Source organism: Musca autumnalis, unplaced genomic scaffold (genome assembly GCF_047663935.1).
Source record: "Musca autumnalis isolate F117 unplaced genomic scaffold, ASM4766393v1 scaffold_2, whole genome shotgun sequence".
Taxonomy (NCBI): domain Eukaryota; kingdom Metazoa; phylum Arthropoda; class Insecta; order Diptera; family Muscidae; genus Musca; species Musca autumnalis.
Window position 1 is genome coordinate 109839127 of NW_027411755.1, and position 15606 is coordinate 109854732.

Sequence of the window (15606 nt, forward strand, 5' to 3'; positions counted from 1 at the left end):
GTATTTATACAAGGAAGGATCTGACGTATTTTATTTTTGAGATATCGCGAAGAATCCGCGAAAATTTGCAAAAATATATTTTGAAGAAAGTTAATTGTTTCCTCACATTTCGTTGGAGGCTTTTGCTGTCGACTTGCTTATTTCCACCTTTTTTAAATTTTTTAGGGTGAAAAATCCGCTAAAATTTGCAAAAATATATTTTGAAGAAAATTAATTGTTTCCTCAGATTTCGTTGCTAGCCTTTGATGCCGACTTGCTTATTTCCAACTTCTTCAATTTTTTAGCGCAAAAAATCCGCTAAAATTTGCAAAAATATATTTTGAAGAAAGTTAATTGTTTCCTCAAATTTTGTTGGAGGCTTTTGTTGTCGACTTGCTTATTTCCACCATTTTCAAATTTTTAGCGAAAAGTGTATATGACGAAAAGTCAAAAAATTTAACATTGATGAAGCCAAAGTTTGCACTGTTATAATTCGCGAAATATTGCAGCGCACCACGAAATATGACCATAGTTGCATCAAACGAAGTGTTTTTAATCCACGCTCAAAAATGTGGCTAAAAAGTTAATTTTCGCGGAAGCTATGACCGCGCAAATGAATAAAAACACGTAAATGGTAAAAACACGTTCAGGCAAACGAGTTTTTTTACGTTGGTATTCGATTGACGATTAAACCGTTTAAATAACGGATAACTGTCCAAAATAATAGTAGAAGAATAACAATTAAGATTACACTTCTAATGTATCACATTTCAAAATTTCCACTGCATCCCCTTTACGCATAATTTGCTATGTATATTGATCAAGTAGCCCAGACAGCATCAGAGTAATCCACTGCTAAAGGCCAAAATTTAGTGCGATATTTTTTACGAAAAAACTCTATTTTTGGGGTACAGTATTTACAATATCCGTTTGATTGTGCTGGGACCCCAAGATATTTTAGTTTTTTGACGGTCCGGATCATAAAAATCATAAATCGTGAAAATCCATCCACTAGAACAGCGAAAACAGCAACTGCAAAAACGGAAAAATGTGCGTAAAATGTTTTTTGAAATATCGCGGATTTAGTCGCGTTTTCTGTGGATCGTTTCCTTTTCAATGAAGAAACTGTCACATCACTCGCGTTTTTGCGAAAACAGCGGTTTAAAAAATTTAGTGGCATGGGAGCTGTATCTTTATCCCAAAAATAGTGTGTGATGCTACATCCACGGTTCTTGATGGATTTTATCGAAATAGGTTTAGATCTATGTATTTTTTCTTGGATGATAGTGACATCGGATGCGCATAAAAAGTGTATGCACTTTGTGCAAATTATAAGCGTTATACCGTTTTTTGCAAACTACGCTGCAGGCGATGCTACATCTTAGCGGCCAAAGTAAATCCTGGCAAATGAGTACAAATTGAAAGAGAAGCATTCGGTGTATTGGTAAACCACATGCGCATCAAGCTATTTTGAGTATTTCGCGATTTACACGCATTTCAAAATGAACATTACCCGATAGAGTTTTATTTCAAGATTATACCCCATTTAAAGGAACCCAAAATCTATTTGAACTTGTTGTTCCGTTAGATGTTAACGTGTATTCGGGAAGTGAATATAATAAAAAATTTGATTTTTTGCGTGAAATTTTACTAAAATAAAAGAATAATTCGGACCTATTTTTGCTACATTTTCTTCAACTAACTCACAAAATAAATTTTAATAAATATTTTCTCTTAAAAAAAATTTATAAATTTCCTCAATATATTTTTTGTTTTTACTATAATATGCGGATTTGTATAGTTTTCATTTTCATTAGAATCTTCGCGATGTTTAGATTACCTTCATATTTTTATATATTTTTCGGATGAATAAACAGCTTGAATTTTTTTAAAAAAAAGTTGCAAACTACCAATTTTTTTGGAATTATTTCTTAATTTCAGCGAAAATTTACAACTTTTTCACTAAAGTTATGGGACCTCAGTAAACATATAGTATGTAGGAAGCCATAAATTGACAATGTTTCTCGATATAATGAATAGCGTTTTTATAGGATTTTTTCTAATAATCAGAATTGTAAACGCCATTACTTTTACGCGCAATATCCAAAATTAGTATCTCGAACAGATTTGAGAATCGGATTTTTTTCCTCAATCCATGTACCAAAAATCGTTCATGAAGCGCCAAACAATTTTTTTATTTTTTTCAAATGGAATATTAAACAAGTAAGAAAAGCGTTAAGTTCGGTCGGGCCGAACTTTTTATACCCTCCACCACAAATTTCAGCCGTTTCGGTGGATTAATGTGGCCACTACCTTCAAAATACCGAAATTCGGAAGGTACCGTTCTATGGGGGCTATATGATGGCGTGGACCTATACCTACAAATTTCTGGGGTAAAGTTTTATACGCCTAAATAACTAAATACCAAATTTCAGCCATATCGGTGTGATAATGAGGCTAAAACGTTCAAAATATCGAAAATCGGGAGATTTGTATTATGGGGGCTATATCAACACGTGGACCTATATAAACATTTTATGGTAGAAATTATTCTTAGCCTCTGGAAACACAAAATACAAAGTTGCAACCGATTCTTTGGTCAAATGGGTCTAATACATTCAAAATATATTAAAATGACGCGTACTTTATAAGGGGTCTTATGTGGGGACTATACCAAAACGTGGACCTATATAACCCAACTTTGGTAAGAATGTTTTCTGGCCTCTGAAGACACAAAATACCAAATTACAACCAATTCTGTGGTCAAATGGGTCTAATAAATTCAAAATATGTTAAAATGATGCGTACTTTATATGGGGCCTTATATGGGGGCTATACCAAAACGTGGACCTATATAACCCAACTTTGGTAGAAATATTTTTTGGCCTCTGGAGACACAAAGTACCAAATTACAACCAATTCGGTGGTAAAATGGGCCAAATATCTTAAAAATTCCTTAAAACGACGATGCGTCACGCGTCATTTTGTATGGGGGCTATACGAAAGCGTGGACCTACATAGCCCGCTTTCAATACCAAAAGTCCTACGTAAATATAACATATTTTCCCAAAATTTCATCAACCTACGTCAATCCGTTCGGACGCTAGAGTGATTTCCACAGACGGACAGACGGACAGACAGACAGACGGACAGACGGACGGACATGGCTATATCGATGTAGAATTGCACGCTGATCAAGAATATATATACTTTGTGGGGTCTACAATGATTATTTCGAGTAGTTACAAACGTAGTGACAAACTTAATATACCCCCATCCTATGGTGGAGGGTATAAAAATTCTGACTTTTCCTAATATGCACAAATTGTGACATTTTATGTTTTAGTTTTATCAATACCCAGCCAGCATTTTTTGGAAATTTTAATCAAATTCGAGCCTTTTTTGATCCGACTGCACGATTAAAAATCTGTAATATAAGCTCATTTTCTGATCATAAATGACTCCTTTGTCGGGAGGAAAACGTAACCTCAGGCGACTCTTCTACACAAATCACAAATGAGTCTTCCTCTGCATTAGTTTCGAGTAATTTGACCATTTTCTGATGGTATATAATGTCTTTTTCGAGTCGTATTTCAATCATTTATTGTTGATTTGTTGATTAATTTGGGACTCTTTTTCGAGTCTTTTTAGAGTCATGTTTATAATCGTTTATGAGTCTTTATGGAGTCATTTACGAGCCATTTTATTAGAAGAAATAAATTAAAAAAAAAAAATATTTTTATTCTTTTTTGTTTTTTTGTTTCTTTCCTTTGTTTTGTTGTCTTTTCTGCTTTGTTATTCCTTTTAATTATCCTTTATGTTGTACGTTACATTTATATCAAAGTTTTGTAGAAAGTGTATATGAGAATTATTTACAACCAAACAAAAGTTTTTAATCGCCTAACTGTTCAAAATATGATCAGAAGATACATAATTATAATCACTTTTCAAACACCTGCATGACCCTTTTTTGATGAAGCATTTTTCAATCTTCCGGATGATTAATATGTGACAATAAATAAAAAAATGGTCACATTTTAAACGCCTCAATGATTTATTTGTGATTGCTACACATTTGTTGTTGTATTTTAAATTGAACTATTTTTAATCATTACAGGGAGTCACTTTCGAGTCCCTTTCTGATCATACAAGTTACTTAATCAGTTTTTGATCACAAAAAGGACTCTAAAAAGACTCCGCAATGTGATTTTTGAAAAAGTAATCATCCAAATGCTAGCTGGGTATTTGAAAGTTCTAAAATGTGTTTTTACGACAATCAATTTAATTTGCATTGAAATTATTTAAAGGAAATTAAAAAGATACAAATTGTTAACGATTATTAGTGGTTTCGAGAGAGGCAATTATTATTATTATTGGTTTAGTAAGAAAATACCTAAATTTCCGAAAGTAAATATATTTCGGTGTTAATTTTGTGACCGTAAGTAACGACAAAAGCTTATTATGTGTTTGCTACATGTTCTATCAGATTTCAATGCCGCGATAAATGCACCAACACGCTATGAATGTCCAATTTCAATGAAGTTTTTAAGTGTGAAGGAAATGGGACTATATATTAATTAAATTGTGTGCAGAGTTTGGACTAAAAAATGTTCGAAAAAATATTTTGAAAACAGTTCAGATTTCAGGTCATCCTTTTGCTAAAAAATATCACATGAGTAGAGATAAGGAATAATAATAAAATATGAATATCTGATTCATTATTTAAGGAAGTGTCTTTGAAGTCAGTAGAAGTCATCATTATAGTATGCGTGTACTTTTAGTTGGAGAAAATCAAGACTAAAATTATTAAATATCGTATATCTGAGAGGCTTCTTAGGTGGGATGGGCGAAGGGAACCACAACCGCTTGATATATGCCCTTGGAAAAACGTTCTCAATCTTAACGTTATTCCTAATTTAATTCATTTATGGTGACGATATGACATTTGCAAATGTCGCCCACTTAGGATTAGTTATAGTAGGAAAGGATTTAGCAGGAGTCATACTACCTGCACCATACAAAAATTCCATAATATAAGCTCCATACACGGCACTGAATGTGTAGGGAAAGCCTTCATATCTGCTATATTTATGCATTAAAGTATTTTAAAGAATAATTTCAATATAAGTATAGCATTCCATTATATTTTATCTTGGTCGGGGTAGCGAAGTGTACCGGGTTCAGCTAGTATATGTATATGTCCAGGCTTAAGTCTAGCCCAATTTTATGCACTTCTAGGTTTTTTTTGCCAAATGTTCGAACTGATATTACTTTCATTTAATATCGTGTGTTGCCAGGAGTTCAACAGCTCAATTCGTAAAATTGTTGATATTGATCCATGTTTTGGAAAGAACTACGATGACGCCCCATATGAGTTCTTTGAAGGGAGTATTATCAGTTGGGATATACTACACCTGCAATAAGAGGATGAGCTTAGTACTTTTGTAAACGAAAGGAAACTAATTGTTTATATTCACTTCAATATAGTTCGTGGTGGAGGGCTTAAGGCCTAGTATTTGGAAATTCGTACCGAAAGGGAATGAATAGTACTACAGTCGAACCTCGATTATCCGTGAATCGATTATCCGGGATAGAAAAGAATTGTTGGAATTCTGCAACTCATTTTTCGAGTTTCCGACAAAAGTCGGGAAAATTAAAATATTTATATTTGTTTTGTTTATTGTTGAAGATTCAATTTCATTTGATTGCATGAGTTGGAGTATTCCCCCATTGGCTCAACTTCATTTATTACCCTCTATTACAGAGAGTAATGTTTTTCAAAACGAACTGACAGTGTTGCAAAATTTTTTTATTGATCGCTACCAATATCATGATTTCATCCCGGCGAAGGGAATTATCAATTGGCTTCTCAGTTTTTGAAATGATGCCTTTTTAGCGAAAAACCGAACTCTTTAAGTGTCTAGTATTCCCATATGAATGAGAATCACACTCACTTTTCGGCTTTTCCAAAGAAACGCCAAAATCAAAATATTCTGCAACATGTCAGCACGTATCAACTAAGAATTCATCGAATTCTGTGAGTTGAAAAGAACATCACCACAGTTGCCTGTGAGGTTGTTGTTGGAATTTTGTTTTTAACAAAGTTCCCTTTGCGCGTGCCTCCGCTGTTTTTTGTTTGTTTTGTTTATTGTTGAAGATTCAATCTCATTTGATTGCTTGAGTTGGAGTATTCCCCCATTGGCTCAACTTCATTTATTAATCTCTATTACAGAGAGTAATGTTTTTCAAAACGAACTGACAGTGTTGTAAAATTTTTTTACCAATATCATGACAACTACAGAACAAGATAAATTACAAGTTTTTATTTCATGTCATTCCTTTAACAAATATAAAAATGGGACAGTTAAATATTATTGTATAAATGTATACAATAGCTGTGTCTTGTTACGTGATAATTAGTAATAATTATTACTAATGTTGCAGATTTTGACAGTTGTATAAAGGAAAAGTTGCCGAAAAAATGTTTCATCAACATTTAGTAAGTAAAAAGACACCTCTAATATTATGCCATTATTACTTAGAAATATGTTTAAAAACAGCATAAAAAACATTGACTTCATTATCCGTGAAACGGTAAAACCAGAATTCTGAAATCTGTAATGTCGCAGTTTTGGAAATTCGAAATTAAAAATGTTTGTAGCTGTTGCGGTGTAGGTGTGCGATACGGCAGATTTTTTGGAATTAATTAAATAGATTTAATATTGGTCATTTATATAGTTGTATAGTTTCCTTTCCTTTCCATTTGATAGTTACATAATAAATTAAAATAGTACTGTAGTGATAAATGTATGTATGTATAAATAACTATCATTGGTGTTTTATCCTCTATTTTCTTTTAGGAGAGATCAGATGACATTGGCTATGTCATTTCCTAGTGAACCACATCGAACTTTATATCTGTCCTTTCAGAATATCACCGTACTGCACAATGATCGTAAGATATTGGATAATGTCAGTGGGACGGCATGGTACGTTATTATGTTATTCTATCAGCTTTGACGTTTTGAATAACCGTTCGTTTATCCTAATAGCCCTGGAGAAATTCTGGCGGTGATGGGTCCATCAGGCAGCGGAAAAACCACATTACTAGATTGCCTTAGCAGTCAGAGAAGAATAAGCAACCCTGGTCGCATATGTGTCAATGGCGAGCCATTATCCAAGAAATGGCGCCGCAAAATATGCTATGTCCTACAGGAGGAAATTTTCTTCCCCAGCCTTACGCTAAGGGAGACCGTTACCTATGCAGCCCTATTACGCTTACCAGAGAAAATGCCTAAAGTAGAAAAGATTGCTGTGGTGGACAGCATCATAGATTCACTCGAATTGAACTCCTGCCAACATACGAAATTCGGCGATTACATGAATCGAGGGTTGTCTGGTGGTGAGAAAAGGAGGGCCAATATAGCGTGTGAATTGCTTACGAACCCCCTATTGATGTTACTAGATGTAAGTGTGACACATATATTCAAATGTATGAGTCGATATGGATGTATGTGACTACAATCTGATGTTGGTTTAATGACGATGACTTGTTGTTTTTTGACAGGAACCCACATCTGGTCTAGATAGTCACGCTGCAATATCACTTATGAAAATATTGAAACGTTACGCCATTCAAGAACAAAAAACAGTAGTGATAACCGTACATCAACCTTCATCGGAGATGTTTCGCATGTTTGATAAGCTATTACTGCTCTACGATGGCTGTACAGCGTATTTTGGCGGGGTCAATAACATTAACGAATACTTCCAAGATATCGGAGTGGCAATAAAGCCTCACTACAATCCCGCGGAATTTGTACGTAAGTATATGGATGCTAAGTTACTGACAACAACAACTACATATGTACGTCTGTATAGGTGTAAGTTTCTACTTTCGTAAATATGAATACATTTAAAACGATAAGGAAGACATACATCACAATTTTAAATGAGATGATAAAAAATAATGAGCCGCACTATTTGAACAGTATTCTGCTTGGACATTAAATTATATTATACTAAAATAGTAAAATTGTCTACGAACTTGAGGTCAGTATAGTTTTATTTGGTATATTGGGATAGATACCAAATACTGATCTCAAGCTCGAAAACAATTTTATTTTTTTGTATTTTTCTAATACTGTAAGGGCCATTATTATATGTGTTCTTTTACTATCTGATGGATTTCAAAACGCAAAATAAACCAATTTGGAGGCATTAAAAATATAATTTTTACATTGAATGTTAATGTTAAGAAGCTCCTCCTTGAAATTCAATCATCACTTTTAACTTTAATTTAACCGGAACGCTATAAATCTGTTCGGTAAATCCAAACTATAACAAAAGAAGACTTATAATAATGGGGGTAACTGTTTAAAATACAACCTCCGCCGACTTTGAATAATTCCTCGGAATTAGATATTAACAAACAGAATATTCAATATTTGTGTCCCCTCGCTGCAACACGTTCTTCCGCTTTCCTTATTGCGACAGGGCGTATTACAATGATGACGAATTCTAAAAAGTCGAACCAAACTTAATGCAGTTTTGTGTCAAAAATACTATATTTGATATGTGGGTTCTATGATGGTAATTGCATCCTCTGAACCTGCCCACCTGATATTTTCGCGACTACATACACTGATATAATATTTATTTTACCAAGGTTAAAATTTCTCACACTTATAATAAATCAGAAATATAGTCATATTTAGTATTTTTATCTATTAGGCGACCTTCCCCATGTGATTAGCCACTTATTCTGACCCGTAGCTACATGTAGGTGATTGTGTGATTATATTTATTGCCTAGTTTGAGGATTTTCAATCTGATATTAAAGCATAAATATTAAATGTTATTGTTGGATCCAAAGGGGTTACTTCCTCCTCCTCCCTTCCCATCGACTAACCACCTTTTTTCTCGTGTCATATTAGATTATTTTCCGCGTAAATTTTAATAACTTTAAAGACCTTCAAGCTAATATTAATAGACAATTTTAGATATTATCATATCAAGGGGAGAACTGCTATCCCTGACCCAACCCAGCTTGTTTTGTAGGAGATGACGTGTACTGACTTCGCACTTATTTTGACCAAATTTGGAGACTCTATCTGTTACCATTCTAAAGATATTCGCATAAAAATCTAAATTTTTAAGAGGTATCTCAACTTATGACTCGGAATTTCGAAAATTATTATAGCCCATGTTCTTTTCAGGCTATGGTGTAATATACTCTCAAAATCCGATCAGCGGTTTTTAAGTTATTAAGGCACAATATCTTATCTGCAATTATAAAGTTTTCAAAAAACGGAAACGAGTATACTACTTCCAAAACAACTATTAACAAGTGAGCAAAGGCTATAGTCGGGATGGGGCCGACCATGTGATACCCTACACCACTACCCCTGTGCATAAGCTTTTCACTGCTAAACATTTCTTTTAGGGAATATAATCCGACTACCTCCAAAAATAATATGCCTCTTTCTCTCTGGGACCCCCATAAACAACCAAAATTTCGTGACCATCCGATCAAAATTACGACCTGTAGCTTGATTGCAAACAATGGAAAAATTCGATGCATTATCGACTATTGTGGTATCTCCCTTGTTTGACCACTTTCGCCAACCTGCTTTACACCAATGTAAAGGTAATATTTTCTTCTTCCATTTACAGGCTTTGCCGTTGGAATACCACTACAGGAGTCGATATATTCACAAAGAATAAAACTTTGAATTTGTCTCCAAATGAGTTTTTCCCCATTCCGACCTCTAAATATTATCCGACTATTACCAAAGTCAATTGGCTTCTTCCTGTGTGGAGCCCCCATCTACCCCCAAAATTTCGTCACCATCCGATCAAAATTCCAACTTGTAGCGTGATTACAAAAAATGGAAAAATTGGGTTTATTACTGAATTTTGCAATATCTCGGCTTGCTCACTTACGCCAACATACTTTGCATCAATATAAACGAGATCTTTTCTTCTTCCATTGACGGGTATTCCTTTTGGAATACTCCAACCAGAAGCGGAGATATTCGCATAAGAAAAAAACGTTGACTTTCCTCCGCATAAGCTTTTCGCTTATTCCGACTCCTGAATATTATCCGACCATCACCAAACTAAATAGGCTTCTTGCTCTGTGGGACCCGCATCCACTCCCAAAAAATTCGTGACGATCCGATCAAAATTGCGACCTGTAGCGTGACTACAAGCAGATCAGAAAATGGGATGCATTACCGACTATTGCGATATCTCTGTTGTTTGAGCAGCTACGACAACCTACTTTACATCGTTGTAAAGGTGATATTTTCTACTTTCCTTGCCAGGTTCTGCTTTGAGATATTGGCTTTGAAATAAAACGTAGACGTTTTCTCTAAATAAGTTTTTGCTTATTCCGACCCCTGAATATTATCCGACCATCATTAAAATCAGTAGGCTTCTTCCTCTGTGGGACTCCCATTAACCCCCAAAATTTCGTGACGATCCGATCAAAATTGCGACCTGTAGCGTGATTACAAAAAAATCGGAAAATGGAATGCATTATCGACTATTGCCATATCTCTGCTATTTGACCACCTACGACAACCTACTTTACATCGTTGTAAAGGTGATATTTTCTACTTTCCTTGCTAGGTTTTGCTTTAGATATACCTCTAAAAGAAACAGAGATATTGGCTTTGAAATAAAATGTTGACTTTTCTCCAAATAAGTGCTTGTCCATTCCGACCCCTAAATATTATCCGACCATTACCAAAATTAATAGGCTTCTTCATCTGTGAGACCCCCATTAACCCTCAAATTTTCGTGACGATCCGATCAAAATTGCGACCTGTAGCGTGATTTCCAAAAAAATAGAAAAATGGGATGTATTACCGACTATTGCGATATCTCCGTCATTTGGTTACCTACGCCGACCTAGTTTACATCATTGTTAAGACGGGATCTTCTACTTTCATAGTCAGGCTTTGTTTTTGGAAAGTTTACAACTAAAGCTGTGATATTCGTCAATATAATTAAAATCGCAAAAATGAAAATTGGGGTTTTATTTGCAACTATTGTGATATATTCGTTGTTTGATCACCTACGAACACCTACTTTACATCATTAGAAAGGTGATATTTTCTACTTTAATTGGCTTTGCTTTTGGTATACCCCATATAGAAGCTGAGATATTCGCTTTGGAAAAAAACGTTGTCTTTTTATCCACCTAAGTTTTTTGCCCTTTCCGACCCCTAAATATTATCCGACCATCACCGAAATCAATAGGCTTCTTCCCCTCCGGGACCCCCATCAACATCCAAAATTTCGTGACGATCCGATCAAAATTGCGACCTGTAGCGTGATTACAAGGTTTAGATGGACAGACGGACGGACTGACGGACGGACACACATAGCCAGATCGACTCAGCTCGTCGAGACATTCATTTTGGTATATATAAGTATGGGTCTACGACCACTATTTCGATGCGTTACAAACTTTTTGGCCAAAACCAACTTATAATACCCTCCCCACATAGTGGTGTAGGGTATAATGACAGGATTCAGATCTGCAGGCTCTACGTACAAAATGTCATCAAATTCGGTCATGCCGCTTCGTAGGAGTATGTTTTTGTTCGAACACTGTGATGATTGATATAAAATAAGGAGAATTGTATAAATCGTCACTATAAATGCCCAAAGACGTAACTTCGAAAAGATCAGAATTTAGAAATACATGCTGCTGCAAAATTCAAAATTCTACGTTTAAAAATGCCGATCCTATTCATGAAATGGCATTTCGAATATTGTTGTAATGAAGGATCCCAGAACCAAGCTTTTTTGCTGTTTTGGTTTCATTACTTACTCCCATTTGCGGAGATTGATAATATCTAAAATGCTCGCTCTCATAATATTGATATTCTATAAAGCAGTTTTCATTTTAGAACGTTTTTTGCTTCTCCTGTAAAATTGTGTGTTTTGATGCGTCTTTGGGCATTTATGGTGACGATAACATAGACTTGTGTAAAATAGTGTTGATAACACTGTGTGCCATTGAGTCATGGTTTATTAACCATATAAATAAGAAGACACGTGCCCCGGCGATTTATCCTATCACTTCAACTTTCGCGGTTATGGGCCCACAAAGGCCTGAGGCATTGATGTCAAAAGGGATCATTTTGTGGGGCTCATATCTTCTAAATCGCTGAGAATTTGGGTTTACTCGTGGAAGCAAAGTTGTAGCTCTCATCTTAAAGAATAACAATTGTGAGCACATAAAACCTATTCAACCTCATCTTCAAGGTCAAAATCGTCAAGGTCAAATTCCCTTATAATTTTTTCTTTGATTTTAGGCTACTGATATCAAACCGATCAGAATTTAAGCAAACAACCACCACCAAAATTTACCTTAGGTCTCAGTAAACAACTTTCTAATGACCAAAATAGAAATACAATTGCGATTTTTATCGCAATCGCCGGGACACGTGTCTTCCTTTTTTTGGTCTTCTATCACGCTGCGGTGTCAGAATATGGTTAATAATTTTCGTGTTGCGTAGTGTAATTATATAAAACTGAAATGACGTTCGTACGTGAATAAAATACTCGACCAATTTACAACCGATTTGCTTAGCGTTTGTCTTAAAATATTCATATTTATCCAAGGAAGGATTTGACATATTTTATTTGGTAGATATCGCGAAAAATATATTTTGAAGAAAGATTTTTAGAGAATATTGCTACATCGCCTGAAAGTAACATTGGCTATAGAAATCTTTGAAATTCCACGTTGATCTGGAGATATAGCATCGGAAGGTATCGGAGGTATCTTCAAACAAGTAAGCAAAGGCTATAGTCGGACGGGGCCGACCATGTGATACCCTACACCACAACCTGTAGGAATTAGTTATTTGCAGCCGCTTTGCACGCTGAATGTCCGGGTTTGATTCCCATCAAATTGTCAACGGTGGAAAAATACCCCTTAGTAATGTTGGCGATATTTCCTGAGTATGTCAACTGTCCTAAATTCGGACTCGGCGATAAAAACTTGGTCACATATCAATAACTTAATATCAATCAATTGATGTAAGAAAAGCCTCCCTTGTCTTTACTGGAATGTTTGCGGAAAAATATATAAATTATACATTTCTAAAAAAATATTCGAAAATTGGAAAATTTAGATTGATTAGCCCCTCCTGCTACATCTTCAAAATGTCTTTGAATATCAGGTTCCTTTTTGGAATCCACCTAAAATAAATAAATATATATACCATGCAATTTGGTATATTTGATAATTGGGAAAATTGCGAGAAGATCTATCGTCCAAAAATTGTGCACTTGTAGCTCACATATGCTTCGAAATTAGTTCATTGTGGTCATATATTGTGATATCAAAAATATATTTTATACCGGTAGAAATAACTAACAATGAATATAAATTCAATCATTTTACATGCAAACAAATTTATAAATTCCAAAATTATTCATATTCAATAACACACCAAAGTAGATAGTATAAGTCAGTTGCGCTAACGGTGATATACCCTCAGCATCTGCCATATAAAAATATATTTATTTTGTAAGACAAGTTTGCTTCAAAATACGTGGAATCTGTAGGCATCGTAATATGGGACTATACCAAATCAATTTTAGTAAGCTAACTTCTGAGTTTTCGAAAATTTTGGGAGTTATTTTTTTCAGATTTGTAATTTTAGTTGGAGCCGGCAGGGGTTTTTGGAACTTATCTCAGAAACCCCGGAAAAAGGACCAGAATAGGGACTGTGAAAAGAACCTTCTTCTTCAAAAAAAAAAAAAAAAAATATCAAATAGATCCGATAGCGGTTTCCAATTTTTGTGAGGGTGTATTCGAAGGACGGACCGATATAGTCCATATTCCAAACTGATACATGACTGGATGAAATAATCCGATGTGTAAAGTTTCGACCAATCAGAAAATCCCCTTGAGAGTTATCTTGCGGTTTTGAAACGATTCGAGAGGACTCTTAAATTTCACTTTTCCGAATTTTGTGCGGGAAGTACCCTAAGGTGTGCACAGATATAGCCTCTTCCGATCTATATCTGGAAGGAATAATAATATATGGAAAGTTTGGAGCAAATCGATTGCTTGGACCGACATAGCCTACATTCGAACTTAAACAAAGTTTGGGCAAAATATTACGAAGTATAAAATTTGATTCTAATCGGCAGAAACGTTCGAGAGTTATCATGCGCATCAGCCATGCAAAACATTAAGAGATACAGATTGACGGACAGGGCTAAATAGACCCCAAATTGTCTGAAACGAATTTCGTCCAAACATACTTGGGGTCTAAAACCAATATTTCGATGAGACCCTAAATCCTGAGGTATAAAATAGGTGGCGAGGCGACCCCATGCTGCAATATTTGTTTAAAAACTCCCATATGACAAATGAACTGGAAATTTCTATGTCATGATAGACACAATTTGTAGCATGATGGTTCTTTACACAAAACCCATTATATATGAGGCAGTAGGCCGGTTATCTAGCAGATACATTATTGCAATTTGCATCAGGGGAAAGGTCAGTAGTTATTATTCCATATGTAGGCTACTTTGCCGGTATATGCCCTCCAGGAATTAAACTATGGACCGAAAAAAAAATTTTATATTTTCATACTAAAGTAATGGTCTATGTCACCCGCTAGATAATATTAGATCATCATGCAAAATTATAGGCATTTTCTTCTACCTTAACTCTTACCTCGTGCAAAATTTCGTGACTATTGAGCTATAATTGCGACCTCCAGAGTGTTAATTACTACACTACAAACAAAAAACTGGATATATTAGGCTGTAACTCTGTTATCTGATCATGTACATCAACATAATTGACATCAATTGAAAGGTGAAGAGATCATCTTCAAAATATAACTCACGATTTTCACACAAAAGTTGTGGTCCATTTAACCCTCTAAATATTATCTGATCGTCATCTCAAACTGCAAGTTTCTTCTTTGCCATATACTCTTACCTTATTTAAAATTTCGAGGCGATCGGTCTATTACTGCGACCTACAGAGCAGCTACAAAATCGGATAAAAATTATGTTTTTGGTCCATTTCCCCCGCTAAATATTTCACGATCATCACCATTAAAATAGCGATCTATTCTGATGTGAAACTGACCTCCATACCAAATTTCGTGACGATTGGTCCATAATTGCGGCCTGGAGTTTGATTACAATTTATAATGGACAGACGGACACACGGACGGACGGACGGACACACATCTCAAAATCGCTTTATCTCGCCGAGATATGAAGATTGGTATACCACATTGGGGGTCTCCGACGAATATTTCGCGGTGTTACATGAATTTTTACCAAAACAAACTTATAATACCCTTTCCACATAGTGGTGTAGGGTATAAAAATGTAAAAGTTGTATGCGAATATCTATAGAACGGTAACAGATATAGTCTCCAAAATTTGGATGTGTGACGGAAAATGATTTAGAAATATGTATGCAGAATTATATTGAAATCGGTTCAGATTTGGATATAGCTCCCATATATATTTTCGGTCGATTTCATGTATTTGATGCATCAAACACGCTATGTATGCCCAATTTCATTGAAATTTGGATTGTGTGACGGAATTTTGTGTAGAAAG

The 15606-nt window shown here is 35.0% G+C and overlaps 1 protein-coding gene across 7 annotated transcripts in view; it reads left to right on the forward strand.

Moving 5' to 3' along the window:
- E23 (ABC transporter G family member E23) overlaps nt 1-15606 on the forward strand; it is a 102260-nt gene that overhangs the window by 69961 nt on the left and 16693 nt on the right. For all 7 annotated transcript variants that reach the window (XM_073968810.1, XM_073968808.1, XM_073968806.1 and 4 more), the window contains 3 exons: nt 6840-6968; nt 7032-7446; nt 7547-7802. In XM_073968810.1, the coding sequence (XP_073824911.1) occupies nt 6850-6968; nt 7032-7446; nt 7547-7802 (790 nt within the window). In that variant the 5' untranslated portion in view covers nt 6840-6849. The remainder of the gene's footprint in view (nt 1-6839; nt 6969-7031; nt 7447-7546; nt 7803-15606) is intronic.